The following is a 21,579-nucleotide window of genomic DNA, read 5'->3' on the forward strand; positions in this document are numbered from 1 at the left end:
TGTGAAGAGGAACCCTCTTCCATAATGCCCTTCCCTTTGTCGTCCATAGTGTAATCCCGCGTTCTTGTACTCTATGTCTTTACCCAAAACAATCGAGGCTCACTCTTTGGGGAAAAGATATCCCGGCGATGGAACCTTGAAACCGGCCCGTGGGGCGGTAGGGGTTGGCTTTCACCCGAAATTCTTTACTTTAGACACACACACAGAGCACTTTGCAAAGAGAACCTGCGACGGGAATTAACACTTAATCACACACATGGCTCGGAAGCTAGAATGCCCCGAGCGGACGCCGACAACCTGTAGGCCCCAAAATTGGCGCCCCTTTCGGTATTTCTTTATTCTTTGAGAGGGTAAATTACGAAGTAAGGTCGTGGGAATCCTTTACCAGTATCCCGCTAGATACCACCTGTTTTGGCCAAATTTTGGCAGCATAACAACCCCAAAACTTGCGCGAAACCAATTCCCCTGCTGGAACTCACTTCCACAGGCATATACCCTCTGATTCCTGCCCAAAAACAGTAATTCAGCACGCTGTATTTACTGGTTTTTGCCGTGTTTTCAGTCCCAAACAATCCCCTAACTGTCCTCTGTCAGTGGGGCACTATTCCCAATGGTTCTGGCGTCTGTATGGCTGAAAAACAGTCAATTTACAGCGCATACACAACGCTGAAAACGCACCTGTACGGTGAGGTTATGACCCTCACCGGTGCCTGCTTTGGAGTAGCAGCTAGCTACCCCTGTTCCTGCTCAAGGAGGCTCTTGCCTCATCACAAAAGCATGAACCCACACAACTGTACATCAATCAAATGAAGAGTCCTCTTGTGGGGCATCACATAACTGCTCGTAGGGGAGAGAGAGAGCAGTGTGTAGTGTGCAGGTCATCACTCCTAGCACCACACTACACATAGAGAGGAAAGCAAGCACTCCATAGCTCTTAACCTGTGTGACAGGTTCTTAATGAAGCATCCCCCTAGCATAAATCGAGCGCCCCCTCTGTTGCCCTTGACCTGTAATGCATCTGTGAACAAATAGATGCGAAAAGGGGAAGATTTCCATGGCTGCCAAAACCTGCGTATCGCTGAAAACGCAGCAAAACAGCCTTGTAAACACGCATCTGATGCCTTCCAATGCTGAAAATGAGCTCCTTAGACCTAGGCAAAGTCATGGGAAGGTCAAAAATGGAGAGAAATGGCTGAAAATCAGTGTTAACAGCCTCCAAAACTACTCCAAAAAGTCAGTTGCGAGTTCGTTTCTCCCAGACTTGGTAAATTGGCCAAAAAGTGCCACTTGGCACTCATACATGCAATTTCCCCGCATTGGGCTTCCTGCTTAAAAATCTCTCAACTGGTGCATCAGTTGACTTTGTAGCAAAGTAATAAAATGTTCCCCTTGTCATTGTGAAGCTAATGACGCGAACAGATTTCACGGCCCAGGATAGCAGTTCCCTAATTTTTAGGAGATGCTTCCGTTGGGCTCCCATTGGTCTTTTGACCATCTATACTCATTGGGAATGCATCCAAAAGTGCAATATGACCCAACTGTCGGATACTTTCTGTTGGTGATCCCACCTTGACTTTATGCCTTTATTGAGCTCACTTCCTAGTATCCACCAACTTGCTAAGTGTGACGGGGGGACCTACATGATCTTGCTCTGAGCCTAGACATCCTCTCACTATATGAATTCCAGTGCCGACCACTTCCCGTCTGCGGGTGAAACTACCGTTTACATTGGCCATACAATGTCCAACCGTTTGCTACTTCAAAAAGAGGGTCCCAAAAATAAAACAAAATCATTGGAAAGAAACCAACAACTAAGGTTAGCATTTGCCACGTCCTTGTGACAAGCAACTTCGGCAGAGTCAAAACTATCAAGCCCCTATCTCTGTGTGGCCTGATGCATTTTGCGCGACCTTCCCTAGCAACCATTCAACCGCTTCTTACTCCGGCCCTGCCTCAATAAGCCTGGACCTGCCTGGAAGCTGACGACGTTTGCCAAAACGTCATCGACTAGTGGCACCTTTTGTTGCACATACACATGCGGTGTGAATTTTGTCTGCAATCGGTAGGCTACTTAGCATCTGGAGCCCAAGGCTCACGATCGTGTCGGGAGTTCCACTGTACAAACTCACTCTCTCGATAAATTACAATCTACTGCATCTTTTTGTATAGTATTATCAAGTGTTATTTTCAAGTCTTGTGCGTAGCTTAGGATAGGTTGTTTATCATGAATGCGAGCAATGATTATCCATTATAATCAGTAAGCCCTACAAGGACCATCCATGCCGTTGTTGCATTGCATAGCATATTTATGCTCTTGCTTGGTTAATGTTCGTATGTTACCTTCTTGCATGAATGTTGTAAATAGTTTCTGAGAATCCTAGGACTAGAACCTTGGGCAACTTAAAAGTCACTTAAAACATTAATGAATGTGTGTTCACACACACTTTAAATGTTTAAGTGGACTAAAGGACTTAATTAAAACCCTTTGTCCAAATTGAGAATTTTGACAAGTGGCAAGTCAAAAACGAGAGAATTTGCGAGTTTGAGCGTCTAGGGCATGTTTGGGGGCTGAAAACTTTGTTTTTGCAGCATTTTTCTGTAGTTGGAAGCTTTCCATAGCCATATCTACCTTGAGGGAACTTCTTTTCATCTATGGAGCTGGGTTTCATCAACAAGGTCCATCATATTGCTGAATTCTCTGGTTTTCAGCACTTTTCTTGCAATTTCAGGCATCCCTCTTCGATGGAGATTATGCGGAAGCCCTTGCCTAAACAATGGAAGAGTTTCATTGCATTTGATTTGAAGATTTTAGCCATTCAACGACTTCCATCGTGAAGGCTTTGTTCAATTTACTCTAGTGTAGGCATTATCTTGTCCTACCAGCTTCGATGTTGATAAGAAATTGTAATTTCAAACTTTAGTTAGTATGATAGGAAATGGGTTTCACACGTAAGAATAAGTTTCAAACAGGTATGAAACGCATTTCGAAACAACACCCTGCCCACCACCTAGTTATGTGCAAAGGTTTGGGAAGGTAATTTATTCTTTTGAAAGATTGTATAGATCTACTTGCAAGTGTGATTGAAGTTGGCTGGTGCGTATGCTTTTGCACCGCGTTAATGAGACAATGCCTCTCCAAGTAGACCTTCCTTAAAAAATGCATGTAATTTTTAATGTGCACATTGTAGACATATTATCATTTATCTGATGGGCACAAAATTGGAACCATTATATCCACATGTGCTAAGCTACATGACGAAGCAGCCATAGATGTGGTAACAACCACCACCTATGCATAGACTTTGCTGGTATGTTGATAACAAAAAGTCTAGTCCTGGGTGCATAGTGACCTGTATACAAGTCTATGTGCATGTGTATTTGTTTGTGTTTGTGTGGTATAGCACAAATTTGTGCTCTTGCATGATTGTGAGTCCTTCAAACAATGGTAAGTGGGGTGTCCTTGTTGCAGCTGAAACACTTGTTGATAAAGCCATGGAATTGGACCATTTTGGAGGTACCTTTGGAGGTAATCGAAAATCAACTCCCTTCATGTGTCTCACACTGAAGATGCTTCAAATCCAGCCAGAAAAAGAGATAGTGGTGGAGTTCATAAAGAACGAGGATTACAAGTAAGTATACATTTTTCCTTGGGGGCATTCATGAACAATTCAAACTACTCAGGGCAGTTTATGCTTAAAGTTCGACTTACTCACCTCTCTTTACTTGCAAGCAGGTATGTGCGAATCTTGGGTGCTTTCTACTTGAGACTGGTGGGCAAGGCCACAGACGTGTATCAATACTTAGAACCTTTGTACAATGATTACAGAAAACTTCGTAGAATGAACTCAGATGGAGGTAAGTGGTCGTGACATATATATACAGAGAATTTTTTATCATTAGCCAACAAGCTGCACAAGAAGTTTTGTACGCTTTTGCTCATGCAGAAGGAATTCTGCCTTTCTTCATTTTATCCCTTGAGTCAGTATCGTGTGCTGCTGTAGCACAGGCTCACGTTAATAAGTAGGGACACTGTTGGGACAGGAACCAACGGTTTTAGTCCTCTTTTTCTTCTTCTCACCGTCGGAACTGTTGGAAGAAGACGAGGTTTCTTCCCTACTTTGTGACTTGTTTGTATAAAAAAAGTACCAAAAGGGGGGCCTGACTTAGGGGCGAGTGCATCTGGGTAGAAAACTACGCTCGACCATGTCTGGACTATAGTGATTTAAAAGTTTACATGTTATCAGTTTTCAAGTTCCGATGTGTATTTGCTATTGATTCACCCCCTTACCAATGGCTTGCCGGTTACAAGTCGACTGGTGCTCTTACACCACTGAAACCGGCCGGTCGCCCCTCAAGGTGGTAACATACTGCAACAACAGCACAACTAAACTTAAAACAACAGACTGAACTTGAAATAGCACTTAAGAGTACAGACACACAGACAGGCGGAGTTTCCCTCTCAGAGATATTGTGCACCTTGAGTGGGGGGCATACTGTCTGAAGTTTCTGAAGCAAGCCCATAATGTTGCCACAATTTACTATTGCTGATAAAATTAGTAAGCCTTTTTGTTGTGCACAGGCTTTTCTTTGAGACTACATGCTAATACTTTATTTATAGGGTTCTGTTTGTGCCATGTGGATGAATTTATTGACGAGCTACTAATTTCAGACTACAGTTGTGATATTGCATTGCCACGGGTTCCTAAAAGGTAGTTCTTTTATCTAGTTTATTTATATGCTGCTTTTACACAATCATCATCATGTGTATGAGAGTCCTTTATTGATTTGATAGGTATACTCTGGAGGCAAGTGCTGTGCTTGAGCCACGTCGAAGTGCTTTAGAGGATGACTTCGAGGATGAAGAAGAAAAAGAGGATGAAGAAGATCCAGTAGAAGCATTGGAGATTTTGGAGTTAGAAAAAGTGTGTATTGGTGTTCTTTGTTGTTCCAGTGGAATTTTCTTTATATGTCAGAATCTATAAGCGGATGCCACCTTTCTTTAATTATTTGCAAAACCTAGATATTAAACTTATTAGTTGTTTCAATGAGATGTTAATTGAATGAAAGAAGATGTGGTAGAGAGAACTCATAGCTACCAGCTAGGAACTTCCTCCTCGGGTGACCCACCCCAGGAGGAGGACGTACTCGAGTGTCCAAGGGCAAGAGCCCTAGCAACGTGAACACCAGGTGAGCACAAGGTGTCCCTCTAGAGTGTGACCCAACTGGGGATTTGAACCCACAACCTGTGGGTTGAGAGACCAAAGCCTTACCGTTGGACCAACTCTTTGGGAACAATGCTCTATATAATTACTGAGGTGTATCCAGGAAAGTCAGATTCACCATTCAAGGAAAATGCACACAATTACTGATCCAGATAGAAGGTATCTGTAAATCTAATGAACATATGCACCTGAAGGCTAAAGTAACTTTAATTTTTCAGAAGAACTGAAAACAGCCAAACTGAGCTAAAGCGAACCGCAAACCGCTTGTACAAACCATGTATTTATTTCAAACATACACTTTCCTCGTCGTTCCCAGCATGTGGTGCATCAATTAGGTGGCCATGGTGATGCCTACGCATGGCTCTTGCCCGATGGTACGCGGCCCTTGCCCGACCATGTAAGATGGATAATGTTTGGAAGGGATAAGCATCTCCCCTTGTGGGCCCTCTGGTGTGTCGAAAAAAAAATATATAGAGCATTTTGTATATCTCTAGTGTATCCACTGATCAATGCAATTGTTTATAAATGCAGGAACGCAGGAGAAGTCCTCAAAGGGAGAGGGACAGAGATAGGGACAGGCGTGATGGCTACAGGTATCACTCATTCTTAGAAAGCTGGAATCAGAAATTGTGTTTTCTGTTTGTTGTCAAGAACACCGTCAACAATCAGCAACTGTTTTTTTTTGTGTGCCTTGCGCATTGCTCTTTAGCTCCTCTTATTGCTTTATCTAGTTTTTCGATGTGCAGAGACAGGGACAGAGGACGAGATCGAGATAGGGATAGAGATCGCGACCGAGACAGAGATCGTGACCGAGAGCGTGACAGACTCCGGGAGCGAGATCGGGACAGGGACTACTATCGTGAGCGTGGAGACTATTACAGGGAAAAAGACCGAGAACGCGACAGAGATTACCATAGGCGGGATCGTGACAGAGAGCGAGATAGACACAGGGACAGACATCGCAGCAGGTCACGAAGTAGGGAGAGGGAGCGTGATCGCTCTATGTCTCCAGGAACTGATCGAAAGAGAAGGCATCGTAGTACTAGTCCAAGCAGTCGGAGGCGCAGAACTGATGATGGTGGGCTTGAAGAGGGTGAGCATCGCATTGACAGGGATGAAGAGGAAAAGAAGAAAAAGAAGAAGAGCAAGAAAGAACCTGTTGTGGCTGGTGGGATAGATCTGGGGGATCCTGAGATAATTGCTGCAAATAAGTTGCGTGCAGAATTAGGGCTGATGCCCTTGCGATAAGTACAATGTAGAGATGACATTAATGCATTATGGTACATGCGCTATTATGTGGTTCTTCAGATATACTGCTGCAAGATCTGAGGTATGTTGCAAGTGCTGTTGCTGGTCTTCCGAATCAAGCTTAAGTGATTATCATAAATTGTCCTAAATTTCTGTTGACTACACTTCTATTATGCTGTCCTCAAGGTGTCTCGATTCGAAACCAGCCACAGATGCGTATTGCATGGGTGCGGCACTTACCACTTCTCTTATTTACAGTATGAATTGCTTTTATTCTTTGCTTCGGGAGGCTTACATTGGTATGCATCTATCCTTGATGAATGAAGTGTATGCACAATCCTACATGAAATTGTTACATTAACACAATGGTCGTACTTGAAAGCAAGCACAATCACATGCAGACACACGCATGGAGCAGTTACAGTCGCTAGTTTCACTGATTGAATATTTCAATACACTGATAGGATAGATTCCAAGTCCAGATCTTCTTGTTTGGACCCAAGCACATCTTCAGAATATTGTTTTCGTGATTCTGCTTGCACGCATGTAGTTGGATGTATTGCCATAAGTTGACTGCGGCTGTGTAATATTTCTTTGTTTAAGCTATAGTTTTATTAATGATGGCTGGACTTGTGTTAAAGATTTTCTCTTCGTTGGCCATTTTCGTATTGGAACTTTCAGATGAACTGAATTCTGATTTAGAGTAGTTTGAAAAAAAAAATCTCGACTTTTTGATACTTGTGTTTTGTATTCACGTTGGTAAATGTGTTATGTCGAGTTTAATTTGTAATTTTTAGGTTTGATTTACCAGTCTACACTTTAGTGACATGCTGATAGGCAATATGCTGGTGAGGTAAGGCTGTTTGACTTGATAACATGGGAATGGGGAATTGATGTTGCCATGTCAGGGGCATAAAACTCTCGAGCCCATACTTGCAGTGATATTGCAAGTGTCCGGACCCCACCTTTGCTTACAAAGTGCCATCTCCCTGCCAGTTTAGGGGAGCCCAATTAGTGGCTTTCATGCAGAAAGGGAGAAACTCTTTCGTGTCGATAGTCTCTTGGACTTCAAGAGGGAGTCCACAAAGCTGCCACACAAGCAAACATGGTGCACATGTCCAAGCGACGTATACAACCCACATGAAAGTGTCATCAAAATTGTTTCTTGATAAGAGTTCTTCCAATGGTGGTGATTGGAACATTCGACGAAGCTTAAAATAAGGTCCCCTCTCTAACCTAAAGAGGCCAGCAAGTATTGCGACGTCAATTTAGCAGACTTAAAAGCTTTTGGCGCGTTCTAAAGCTGCTAAGAATATGTGCAAAGTAGAGCTAAGTGAAAAGCTAACTGGAGAAAAACTAATACGTATTGCTGAAATTATAGCAATACAAAGCTTACACATACATCAGCAAAATCTGTTTGATAAAGCCTCAGCCTAAGTATATTACTTATGCTACTTATAGCATCAACTTTGGTTTGTTTGACACCTCGACTTTGAGGGAAACAACATTAAACTATTGAATCAAAACCTCATATTGATATCAAATACCGACAGCCAAATTCATATAACTCTAGTTTGAACCCTGAGTATCAAACTGCTAGATTAACCTTAGATCACCAGCCAAATACTTTTCAGCGAGAGAATCATTTAAGACACTGGTTGCTTGTTTGACGGGAAGTGAAATTTCCTTGCAATAATTTGCAATATAGATTGGCATATTCAAATTTGAAATTGTCAAAACTGAATCATTTTTGAACATTGACATTGCCATTAAAACTCTAAGAAATTGTCTGCTTGAACATCATGCCTAACACAGCTAACCGCAACTGTTTGCAACTAGCAATGACGATCACACCATTATGTAATGTCTCCACCATGATCCAAATAGAAAATCCAACAACACCTCCTCCCAAGAGTCAAATAGACTATCTTACTTGTACAGCATAGGATGCTAAAAGCAATAGTACTAATTGTATCAAAATCAGTTTCAGTAGATTGTAACATACAAGTATCCTCAACATGTAATCAGTACAATAAGGTTTCATCATATAATTCGTAGGTCTGAAAGGAACATATTTGAATAATTGAGTTGCTTGTACAAATAGCAATTGTTTCCTTTTGTTGAGGTGTTGAACAAATCTGAGATGATCCATAAGCAACATTTATAATAAACGTAGGGTGTGGCTATGGAAGACAAGTTTTGCTAATGGATCTGTAAAGTTCGTTTTGAAATCTCTCTCTACAGTATGAGCAAGTTTCTATTGATTTTCTCTCCATTCCTATTAGTGAACCTTAGAATCAATATTCTCCTTCTTCATTTGGCAATCCGAATGTCAAAAGCAGTAAATTTCTAGTGAGTACTCACAATTAGATTATTGAGGAAACGAGAGAGCGCATGATTTGTCTTGAAGATTGCAAAGCCAGGCACTAAGCAATGCTCACAATGTGGTTCTAAGTATCACTCCAAGCAACCATGTCCTTACTATTTTTTCATATTTTGAGATGCTTATGAAAGAGTAGATTTGTACTTGTATGAGCTTTGGTATCTGCTGGAACTTGATGTGATCTAGTAGCGAAAGAGATTATCATCTCTCTTTAGTTATCATAAGGTATGTATACATTGTTGAAAGAAAGTCCATTCTTGAAAGCACGGCATTGATTGTCCTTATCTGCTGGTTATGGACAAGGTAGAAGGCTTTCATCATGATATTCATCAACTTCTAGACAATGTAGTGGAGAGGCTATGTCTAATGATGCACGTAGTGATAAATTCCCTTCTAGATTTTCAACGTGCACAAAGCTTTTCTTGCTTCAAAGATATCACTTTGGCCATTGGGGAAGTGGTGGATACGCTAGAGGATGTAAGCATGCTTATTTGAAAAATAAGCAAAGATTTAGAGTATACAAACATTGCCATATTGGTTGCCATTGGCACATTAATATTTCCATCATTTGAACGATCAAAGTATTAATTATGTACTTTACATTGAAATTGTACACATTTGCCCTTATCCATAGCTAGCCATTTGAAAAGGTTTGGTAGAAAAAGTTGAAAATTTGAAAAGGTTTGGTAGAAAAAGTTGATACGTTGCCATTTCTAGCCACGACAACGCTAGAAATCATATGTTTAGCAATGAAGTTGGTTTCAAACCAACGCTCACCACCATCAGTAAGAACTGAATTTAGAGCCAAAACACTCCATGTCTTGTACTAGAAGTGTATCTTTTGTAGGAATATCAACCTATAGTAGATCCTCCACTTCTAAAATATACTACTTCTTATCAACTTTAAAACATTACATGCTTGCATCTTCAACCACCACTTTCCGAATGGTTGAAGTGACCCATTTGAAGCAAGAAAAGCTTTGTACACTACTAATCCCTTTGTTGCAAATTTATAAGGGATTTTTGTAAAGTTTCATTGAAAGTTACTCTTTGCATCATGCTTGTAGCATCTCGGGGCCTCTACCATAAGAAAACCCTTTATATCACATGCGTTCAAGTAGCATTTAAATAACTCCTCTTCACATACATATTTTCATGACTTAAATGGGGCCCCTCTTCCTTTAAAACCTTTTTTTTTCCAAATGTGATTTTTGAAACCCCTTTTACTTTTTTGAAATTCAAAAACCCTCTTAATGAACTGACATGCTACAATTACATATTTTAAAGTGGACCCCTCAGATGTAGCATCATACATTTTCCTCTCCATTGCACTAGCTAAAAGTAGATGAATCTCATGATGAAACCTTTCTACCTTGTCCACAACCAAATAGGGACAATCAGCACCGTGCTTCCAAGAATGCCTTTTTTTAAAACAAAGTATGCATGTCTTATGATAACTAAAAAGAGATGCTAATCTTGTTTGCCAGTAGATCACATCAAGTTCTAATAGATCTCAAACCTCATTAGGAGTGAAAATCCCCTCTTCCATAAGCATTTGAAAATTTAAAAATAGTAAGGACATGCTTGCTTGGAATGATACTCGGAACCAAAATTGTGAGCAGTGCTTAATGTTTTATTGCAATGTGGCTTTCTAATCTTAAAGTAACACCAAGTTCTCTCTCATATCCTCCACAATCCCCATGAAATTGTTAACACACGTATTATAAAGCTACTAATTTTTACATTGTGATTGTGACATGAAGAAGAAGACTACTGATTTTACAAAATTAGTAATATAGAGTGGAGAGAAAACTAATAGAAAATTGCTTATATTTATAGCTATATCAATACAAAGCATACAAAACCATTAGCAAAATATATGCCATAGCCACGACCTAATTTATTATAAATGTTGATTATGGGATTGTCTCTAATTTGTCCAACATCTTAACAAACGGATACTGCTATTTATACAAGCAAGTCAATAAGTCAACACCTATTTGCATTTGGGAGTGAGGGGACAAGGTCATAAGGAGTGAGGGAACAAGGTCATAAGGAGCTCATATTGATTCCCTTAGGACTAACTTATCTCATATGAGTGATTAACCAAGTCTACGCAAAAAGAAATGGAGAGGAGGAAAGCAGGTGAACACTTTTCTTGGAAACTAGTAGTTGAAAACAGGGAATGTGCAAAACACGAAACACAAAACACCAAATGAGAGCTTCCGAGCAAGCTCATCCGTCAAGTGAAACTTTCCAATAAAAATCCACATAATTGAAAAGGACAAAGACAAGAGCACCGATATTGATTTTGAACATAGATAATGAGAACAACAATTTTTACTCAAAATTCAATTCCAAACAACAGTCAATGATGAAATCACAATCTGAAACTGAACGTCAATAAAATTATGTGTACATTTGAAATTCAAAGGAACATAGAGCACTCCCATAAGGACAAACTTACATGAGAAACTACATCAATAATCCAAAATATCGAATGTTGACATTGCTTGATAGGGATTCCATTATATAATGGGATTTCTATAAGTGTAAAGATAATGTTAAAAAACATATTCCTAGGACCAAATTAGGTGGCTTATCTATCCTTCCTTATGCAAGGGTGTTGCATATGTGTCCATTGAGAGCTTGAAACATCTCAACTTCTGTTAGCACTGCTTGATGCATGAAATTGTGACATTGTATCAAGGCCCAAAACTTGTTGGAAAACATATTATAGATGCATGCATGGTACATCAGTTACACGCTTGCCCTCTCTCTTTTGAAAATATTCACGAAAGTGCATCTAGGAAGGTATGAAGTTGTCATTGAGTAAGTAATCCCCTTGGCAATTGAGCCATCAGTGCTAAAATGTAGAATAAATGCGACTCATTGCACACTATTATGGCCTCTCGGATGACCTCCTGCACATGTAAACTCTTAGTTTTCTCTATATTGTGCTAGAAATAATTTTTCAATTTTGATCTCCATTTCACAATTTAACCACCTATATACTTTGGACGAAAACCACTTGCTGCACTTTGAGACATCTGCAGTGTCTGAGCCAGAACTGAGCACAAATCCATTTACTTGCAATGGAAATTTCATGTGACCATAAACTTGTCCCCTCATCCTACTATCCACACACCAGGTGTTGGTACTGCAAGACCAACAATAAGGTCATTGTCAACTTTCCAAGTATGAGTGTTCGAAGTATTGTGGAACCATTGTCAACCACACCCCCCGACTAAGTTGTTGATGCTAGATATCTTTTATGACCCCATACAAACAGGTGCAGGGACTCCTTGTCTAGTATCTCTGACACCATCATTAATATATAATCCGTATCAATATCTTTGTACAGGATGCTTCCCAAAGCATGTGATTTTCCTTCAGGCTCAGTGCGACGAATGGCCCAAACTATCTTTACTACACGAGACTCCAAGTTGCTATAGAAATTACCCTTTTTTTCCATTGACAATTGTGGTAATATACTCAGTTTTATGACTATCCTCATCCAAAACAACATGTGAATTAGCAAGGATAAGTTTTTGCTTTTGAACATTATGGTGTGCCACATTTTCACGCTGCATCTAATGTGTTTGGATATCCATCTCTTGCATTGCCAAGCGAGTAAGATCCACCAATCGTTTTCTTAAAGTAGAAGCACTACCTCGATTCTTGAATCTACCCACCAAATATTGCATCCTTGGGCATTTGGTGTTCTCACACCTTTTAGATATGTATTGTACTTCACACTCTAGACCACAACCATTGCCATATATGCACTTGTAGCCTCGTAAAATGAGATTTTGTTCTTGTAGCCCAAAAATTTCTTGCATACTTGTATGCTTGGCTTCAGAAGAAATGTGGTAGGGACAAAAACACCTTCTACATCTTGAGACACAAACCAAGAACCCCAATGAAATGTTCTGACATCCCACATGCTAGCCAATTTTCCACATCTGGCATCTCACTTTGAATAGCACTTTTAACATGCCCAAAATGTTCTTATTTCAATTTTGATATGCTTTGTAGCAAGATCATTTAGTACATATTTCAGTTTACGATAGTATCTTATGCTCTTCTTATAAAGAAGGAAAAATGCATTTTTATGTATGGCGCACCGTACTTTGCCTCCAATGAAAGATAGAAGATCTTTCCTTTTCCGGATTTTTTTTTTGGGGACCACTGAAATAAATGACACGAATTGTAATCCAATTTGCATTTGCTTCATCTCCCATAAGGCCTCTAAACTTTGGAAAAGGCACACTATGAATATAAGGATATCTGCATCGTTTTTTTCAAGCACGACCTCCAAACCCATGCTAGTAATGTTTTTTTTGTCTCTTGATGACTTCAAGACACCTTTCTAATTTCCTCTTATTTGGAAAAGGTGAGAGTGTTTCCAATGTCTCAGCAAACTCATTGTCTCCATTTGTGTTGTTTGCAGCTATTTCATTCCCCATCAAAACATCAAAGATTACATCTTGCATCTCTTGGTTCCAATTCTTTGATAGTTGTGAAAGGGTTTTGCTTAGCATAGTCATGTAATTTTTCATCAATAAATTTATCACGTGCTTGGCATAGCCCCTCCTCACATGGATGGTTGTGGAAACTTAGATGAATTGCACATCTACTGCTAGCATGATCCGTGGGAAGGAAATAATAAATAACTAAAGGGCACATTGACACACATCCATGTATTTGTCCACAGTGCAAACATTTCAAGCTGCTATATTCTAAAGTAATTCTTTCATGCTAATAAAAGACATATAGCTGCTCCGTTGTTTTGATTCTGAATACCTAACCTTGAATAGTATGAACAATCTATACTCAAACATTGAAGATTTCCACAACATATGCTAAATCGAACAACTCCTTGAAACATTCGCTACTGCATGTAACATATGATGACCAGACATGCCCATCATTTTTCAATTTCATACTAGATATGGTTGAAAGTGAATCATGTGGAGGAAGCTCAAAGGCAACATATCCATCACACCATCTGGGTGGCCCATCGACCTTCATAGAATCTTTGTCACATTCTCCAATGTTGCATGTAAACCACTATTCAATGGAAGGAGTTTAATATCATTAAGCACACTCTTTTGTTTAACATTTGGATGTGCACTATCATCCAAATTGATAGGAGACGTTTCGGAACCCACTCCCACTGGAGCAGTTACCAGATATATCTTTAATGCAAACTTTATAAAACTTGATACTTTTGGTCCATGACAAACCCTTCTTGACCACAAGAAACAACAGATTCTAGCTTTACACCATTTGCAAGAGCTTCAAAAACCTCATTGTAAATGTGCCTTTTGCAGACAACTCAAAAGTCTTCTTGCAAAGGAGTCATCTGTAGTTCAACATATTTCTCTTTGGAGAGAAGCATCATCTTTTGACGTCTAGAAGGATTAACTATTGTGATGTATCTCCTCACTGGAAAAGAGAAGGCGTAATAGAAGTGAAAGAGGTGCTACTAAAAAGAAAGAAGGTTGGTTGAATTATAAGGAGTTGCATGAAAACATAATGACTTGATCACCATATTTATTGCATAATCTTTGAAATTTTAAATTATTATTGCACAAACTTTAAAAACTTAAAATTATTACCCCAAGAGCCTAAAGGTTGTACAAGTTTTCTTTAAAAAAAATTCACAACCACACAAAATCAACATTTCCAAAGATGTCAAATTTCAATCATGCTAGCACCTTAGAACAGAGGACTAAACTCTACTAAGGGTTAAATAAATTCCTTTGCAAATGTCTTAAATAAATAGAAGACAACCTTATTTTTTAAAAAACTATGCTAACACTTAATCCATGTTAAGCTTTAAAAATGTTCGAATAGAATAATGAGGAAGATGAGTGCAATGTTGAGGAATTTAGAGCGAAGAGCATGCCGAAACAAGGACTAAACTCTACTAAGAGTTAAATAAATTTCTTTGCAAATGTCTTAAATAGATACAAGACAACCTTAGTTAAAAAAAACTATGCTAACACTTAAAAACATTCCATGTTAAGCTTTAAAAATGCTCGAATAGAATAATGAGGAAGATGAGTGCAATGTTGAGGAATTTAGAGCGAAGAGCATGCTGAAATAAGGAAATGACTCCACGTAAGGAGGGAGCTTTGGAGGCCTCATCAGTGCAACTCCTAGCATCTCTTTTGTTTGAAGCTCTTTCTTTACATTTCTATGTCCCTTGCGCTTCCTACGAAACCCCCTTTGTTGCCGTGCCCTCAAATGCATTGTTGGTAGTGTCTGCTTGCAGGTAGTGATATAGTGCCTATCAGATCTTGTACACTTTTTTAAGGTTTCTTTTTAGGTTTTTAAAGGCTATTTTCATATTCTTCGAAAAGAAATTCACATATCAGATAGATCCCCCCCCCCAACCCGAAAACCTCAACACACCAGAAAATACGTTGATGAACACAGAGAGCAGTCGAGTGCGAGAGAGAGATAGCACACAAAGAGCCCCTTGAGCTGGAGAGAGAGAGAGAGAGAGAGAGAGAGAGAGAGAGAGAGAGAGAGAGAGAGAGAGAGAGAGAGGTGCAAGCAGTGGCTCTCAGCCTCACGAGAAGAGCCCTCATATCACGCCCTATCTCACATCTTCTACAACAACCCCTACCTGGAAATCTTGCATGTACACAACCCTTGACCAATGAACTCTCCCCCCATCGCCTCTCACATACACTGCCCATCGCCTTTGTCCTCACGATCACCTGCACCACATCTGCTCATGCGCATGAGAGAGAGAGAGAGAGAGAGAGAGAGAGAGAGAGAGAGAGAGAGAGAGAGAGAGAGAGAGAGAGAGAGACCTCCGACTTGAGACTTATGGATTCATAGGTAAAGAGAGAGAGAAGTGTTTCAACGTGGCTTACCTCCCTCTTCTTTCGTTTTTTCTTTATGTGTAAACCATCTAGAACATAGGTGATGTGCACCAAGATGGTAACTTGGTAAGCACATCAATGCATGAGTTGGATTTACTTATGCTCCTTGAAGGAGCATTTCTCATGAAAATTGATACCCGAGTCAAGAACATCTCAGGAAGTTCTCTTGATGTAGTCTTTGAGTAGTTGAGACTACCCATGGCAATGTACACAGTCATATGCCTTTATAGGAAGGTAGTGTAATCCTTGCAACTCATTCGCTCCTTTGTGACAATTTAACTTTAAGATTGTTGGTGCCAACATAAGAGTAATAAAAATGCATTGTCTGTGCCTTGCTTCAAACATGAAATGGTTGTTGCAAAGTTTTTCCAATGCAACCTTGTAATTTTTTCATTTGGGAATAACTTATAGCCTTGGTTTTCATTTAAACATGAAATGGTTATTGCAAGGTTTTGCCAATGCAACCTTGTAAATTTTGCTGTTGTTTGATCTCTTTTCTATTTATCAGGATCATGCAAAGTCTTCTTAGGCAGAGCTCCTCTTGACCAAGGTTGGTTTGATTATTGAATGTAGACAAATTTGACTACTCTCTTCCATATTGCAGTTAAGGAAAAGTTAAAAGATGAAAAAATCCAATGCATCAGTCTCTCTTTCCTTCTATGGCTCTCTTGTTTGTTTTCTAACCAATATTGTTGAATCCAATGTGTAGCTTTCAAGCAATCAAAATGGAGTGTCTACTCAAAGCAGCTCACGCAAAATTTCATCATGTGAGGAGCCTACATTCTTAATATTCACCACCTCTTGTTAGAAACCTAGAGCACCATATTTATCCGCCTATGAACAACCTCTTGTAAGAAACACAAGACCTTCCTCCATATTTAACTCTTCTTGACAAATCATTGCACTCTTGCGCACTTTCTTGATGCAAAAATTGATGGACATCAAATGGTGATTGGTTAGACTCAATGTGCATATTGCACAATAGAGTATACATCCCTTGATTGAGTACACATGCATGCATTGACACACATATGTGAGAGAGAAAGAGAGAGGGAGCAGCTGCCACCATCTTTCATGAACTTAACATGAACTCCACATACACCATCAATGATATGTCAAGAAATGTTTAAAGGTCATGAATTAATTTTTTTGAAGAATATTTCTTGGAAAATTTTAATAAAACATCCGGTTCTTTAAATTGAGTGAAGAAAATACAAATAACTTGTCAGGTGCTTCAAAGTTGTACCACCTTTCCAAGCTATAAGAGATATGAATAAAAGTAAGCTCTACTAGATTCCATGCTTGTTTCCAATTTACTCATTTTGGACAATCTTAGGCATTTCAACTATGCTTTATTATTTCACACATGTAAATATTTGCGTGATGCTTGCAAACAATTGAAGCAGGGCAATTATGTGATGGACACTCTTCATGAAAATAGAATTCCACTTCAACCACTATTTTGGGGAGTTTAAATAAAAATCTATGTTATCAATCTACTTAATCAGGACAATCTTAAGCATTTAAATTTGTTCAAATTAAGTAAATTGGTAACAATGCTAGAGCTAACTAGCCTATACCAATGTCGCAAATTGGAACCTATAACAACTCTCCCCAATGGAGAGGCAATCGCAAGCCTAGGGATGCGCATGTCACCAAAGGAAGATTTCTCCCACCTTTTTGCATGGCAAGCAGCTAGCAAGCCAATGAAACCACATAATTTTGAATGACATTCAGAGTATATGCAAATAGTCTAACTCTAACAGACACCCCATCAAAATCCATGTAAGGAGCACTACCATTGCAATTTAAATGTTGGTGGTGGTGACCTAGTGAGATTCCTCACCAATAGAGCATCTTCCAAAGTTTGGAACCTACTCTTCACTACCAACGCAAAGAAGACAATGATGATGGGCACCAATAGTAGAGTTTCTCTCCTCCACAACAAATACTTACCTCTTTTTCTTGAAATCCTCAAGCAAAGATGTGAATGCGTATAACGATTATTGTGAAGATACACTGAGGTTGAAAAAAAGTGTGAATGAAGGTGCTTAAACTAAAGTGCAATCAATTGTGAGTATTGGGTAAGGTGACGAGCATATGAGCAACAAGTTGTGGTGGGTGTACACAACAAAGAATGGCTACCTGAACAGTGGCTCACAAAAGGTGCGAATGAAGGTGCTAGAACTAAAGAGAAATCAATTGTGGGCAGGGTTGACTTGTGGGACAAAGCTAGCTGAGGGAGATTAATAGGCCTAAAACATGAGATCACCTTGCTATGCTAGACTTCTCGTAAAATTTCTCATCATTTTCAAATATTTTGACAATTCTTATTTTGTTTAAGATTGTTGATGCATGATATTGTGTGCATGTTGCAAACAAGACCTATGCTTAGAAAAAAGATCACCTTGCTAAACTACACTTATCATAAAACATCTAAAAGTTTCAAATATTTTGGCAATTCCTATTTTGTTCAAAATTGTCGATGCATGATGTTGTGTGTTTGTTGCAAATAAGACCTATGCCTAGAGAAATCTATGTGATTCTCTCGATGAATGCCATCTAATGACTTTCATGCCACTAGTCTATGCACAAGATTAGGTGTAGTTTTTCAAGAAATTGACCTTGAGAAGTGTGAACTTTGACCCTTTTTACATACTTTCCACTCTTCTTGTTTCCATAAGGAAGTCCGTGGATCTAATGTTCTATTTATACAATTAAAAGAATTCCACAATGGAGTCCATTCATCTCATGTATTATATAAGGATAACATGCCAATGGCTTTCCATGAGAGAGAGAGAGAGAGAGAGAGAGAGAGAGAGAGAAAATTTCAAAGAGGCCAATGTGGCCGATGAGACCAAAACAATACATACAACGTAAATTTTCTAATAGGAAGGAATGGAAACCTACCCTTTAGAAATTTGAAAACCTACCTATCTAGGAGAGAAGAAAAGGAGGAGAGAATTTTTAACCTCGTAGGAACAACACGCACACAAACACACAGAGAGAGAGAGAGAGAGAGAGAGAGAGAGAGAGAGAGAGAGAGAGAGAGACTCAACTGGCTCAGGCTTATAGCTTATAGAACGATCTACAAAACAAGGTTATCCCAAAGCAGATGGAGGCACAAGGAAATACCATAAGAAAATTTCTAAACTAAACTAAGTGTCATTCCACCTATTTCTAAACTAAACTAAACTAAGTGTTCACCGAGAATTGAACTATGCTTTTAGCACTACCTCCCTTCTGACCAACAAAACCTACACACAACGTGTTGCTATGAAATAGATACCTTTCAGAAGGCCACTAGCTACCCATTCTAATACATATGGACCCTCCCTCATCGTAATTTTGAGACAATGCACTACATTGCAACCAATGGCACTAGGCACATCTAATGCTTGACATGACTTCCATTAGTTTGCAAACTATATTCTTTATGATATGCAAATTCAACTTAGATTTGTACTATAGTGAGCCACTAGTGAACTCATGTACAAATGACCTTTGGCATGATAGCAAGCAGGGAGCCAAAACGACTTTTTCAGTATAACGCCTGAAAGAACTACTAACAAGTAATTTTTAGTGCTCGATATTTAGATTTGGCTTCTTTGAAAAGTTTTGCTTGTAGCCATTGCTCCTTGGAAAGTTTTCAAACTATTTTCTGTGAAGCCCGATAGTGGGCATTGTATTCAAGCATTGCAAGAGCAAGATAGAGAGAGAAATGAAATGTTATTTTTTTGGGTAAATATCAAACCCTCGATGAACGCGGCAATGGCAATGATCGACGAAAAGGTACGCACATGATCATGTGCATTGGCGTTTCGTTTAAACAATATAATGCTTGGAGCGGTGCCCCCCATGCACCAAGAGAACTAGTGAGATTTAAAATGTCCTATTGATTTGCAATCACACAACATGCAAAAGAATTTAGGAATATTAAGGGGCAGCCTCCATAAGAGTAGTAGTAGAGCTAAAAATATTAACATTTTCCCTTGTATTAAGGAACTATCAAGGAAGATAAGGAATGAAAGTTCACTCCTTGCTTTTCTAGATGAGCCCATCTTTTGAGTTTCCTTCATATTTAGGTAAAAACTTTTCATCCTCGTTTCCAACAAGGTGGTGGGACCGTTCTTTTCCCCTTCATTCCACTAATAATATCCTTAGAGCCGGGTCGCACCCGAGAGGAGTGGGGGGAACATAGCAAATACAATCACCATTTTTAGAAACTCCGGAAATTCCTTCTAGCCCCACAAAAAGGGCAAGATTAAGCGAAGGTTAAGGGCGTAGGAAATTCTGAGCCAATAAAACGGAAGCACGCAAGCTAGCCCCTTTTTGGTTGGTATTTTCTGCATCAAAAGCAGGCTGGATGCGACTATGTGCTTTCCACTCCCCCCACTAACCTAGGGTGCGACCCGGCTCTGAAAGCCATAGGGGGGGCCCGTACCAACTATTGAGCCATTGTGTGTAGGTGTTTTGATTAGCACACCAGACACTTCCTCACTAACTAAATTTAAATTCAATTAATGACCAAGATGCTTGCACCTCCCTTCCACATTAACATCGGACCTGCACAGAGCACGACTCGCGCACCTACGTCCCCTCGAGCGCCCTTTGCACCTGCTTCTCCAGGTCTTCTTTCTTCACATGGTGGCGCCAATACCATCCCTGCCCCTCTTGCTTCCCTCTTCGACCCGTCCTCCCTCGCCCATCCCTACCTGCTCATTCCATCAAACCTGCCACGCAGAGAGAGCGCTCTAAAGTTCCAGCTCATGAAAACGAGGCTCTTATCGCTTGGGGGTGTGCAACACTCCAACCACGACCCCACCTCAGTCCTCCACCTCGTGCCAACCTGCCTAGCTGCTCGAGTGGAGAGAGAGAGAGAGAGAGAGAGAGAGAGAGAGAGAGAGAGCCTCTTACCAGCTGACGACACGCCTCTGCCACCCCTCCCTGCGTTCTCTCTGCTACACTCCTTGCAGACCCTTTTGTAGAGAGGAAGAGGTGGGGAATCTCCCTCACCCCCACTGTTCCGGGCTGGAATAGGCCAGGCGGAGGCCGAGCCTGTAACCTGTCCCGCAACAGTGGGGGTGAGGGAGATTCCCATCCGTCATGCATTTTTCGTGTTCACTGTTAGAATGCTAATGCAATGGACGGTTGAGATTGCTTGATGTATTGGAATATGCAGCCCAAGGCATGACGGTAGCCGCCCGCCACCATATTGGTAGGAGAGCGAGAGCATTCCAGAAAGCTCAACACAAAGCGATAGCCGCCCGTCGGGGTTCTAGAGAGAGAGCGTTGGAGACTCTTTTTTCTTGCTTCCCTTGCCGCCACCTGGAAGGCATTCTCTCCAGATTCCTCATTTTAACCATTTGTTCAAAATCTGCCAGACATAGCAGACATACAACAACAACCTAGCTAACTTGAGACTATACTGGTTCAAAATGCTTTGCTTTATCCTACTGGGTTGCCGCATATTATATTCAATTCAACGTGAGATTCGTACGGATTCTCTTCATTCACCTTATTGAATTGAATCCTGAGGATTTGCTTCTCTTTCAAAAGAAAATAGGGGATTCGAACCTGCGCCATGAAGACGAAAGTCTCCAGCTACACCCCCGTAACCACTCACACGAGGTCGCCGAGTTGTTCCCTGCTGCAACTCTAGAAAAGAAAAAAGATTACTTTGCTTCTCTGCACGCATTGTGGTTGCATGCTCGTCGCTCGTCCGCATGTGTGTACTCTGCCTACTGCACTGCCCGGAACCTGCTTGCATGGTCTCCGCCCCCTCTTCGGGCTCATGCTTCCACAGCCTTCGCACCCCACTCCC

The 21,579-nt window shown here is 40.3% G+C and overlaps 1 protein-coding gene across 4 annotated transcripts in view; it reads left to right on the forward strand.

The window, feature by feature from the left end:
- LOC147466146 (PRP38 family protein) overlaps positions 1-6,751 on the forward strand; it is a 52,892-nt gene extending 46,141 nt beyond the window's left edge. The window contains exons 2-8 of one of the 4 annotated variants that reach the window (XM_086524367.1): positions 2,590-2,676; positions 3,470-3,629; positions 3,734-3,855; positions 4,619-4,709; positions 4,793-4,922; positions 5,754-5,815; positions 5,954-6,751. In XM_086524367.1, the coding sequence (XP_086380493.1) occupies positions 2,590-2,676; positions 3,470-3,629; positions 3,734-3,855; positions 4,619-4,709; positions 4,793-4,922; positions 5,754-5,815; positions 5,954-6,470 (1,169 nt within the window). In that variant the 3' untranslated portion in view covers positions 6,471-6,751. The remainder of the gene's footprint in view (positions 1-2,589; positions 2,677-3,469; positions 3,630-3,733; positions 3,856-4,618; positions 4,710-4,792; positions 4,923-5,753; positions 5,816-5,953) is intronic. The other 3 variants (XM_086524371.1, XM_086524376.1, XM_086524380.1) reach the window with 3 other exon arrangements.
- The last annotated feature ends 14,828 nt before the right edge of the window (positions 6,752-21,579 follow it).

This window comes from Adiantum capillus-veneris, chromosome 1 (genome assembly GCF_014529385.1).
Source record: "Adiantum capillus-veneris isolate H3 chromosome 1, ASM1452938v2, whole genome shotgun sequence".
NCBI lineage: Eukaryota > Viridiplantae > Streptophyta > Polypodiopsida > Polypodiales > Pteridaceae > Adiantum > Adiantum capillus-veneris.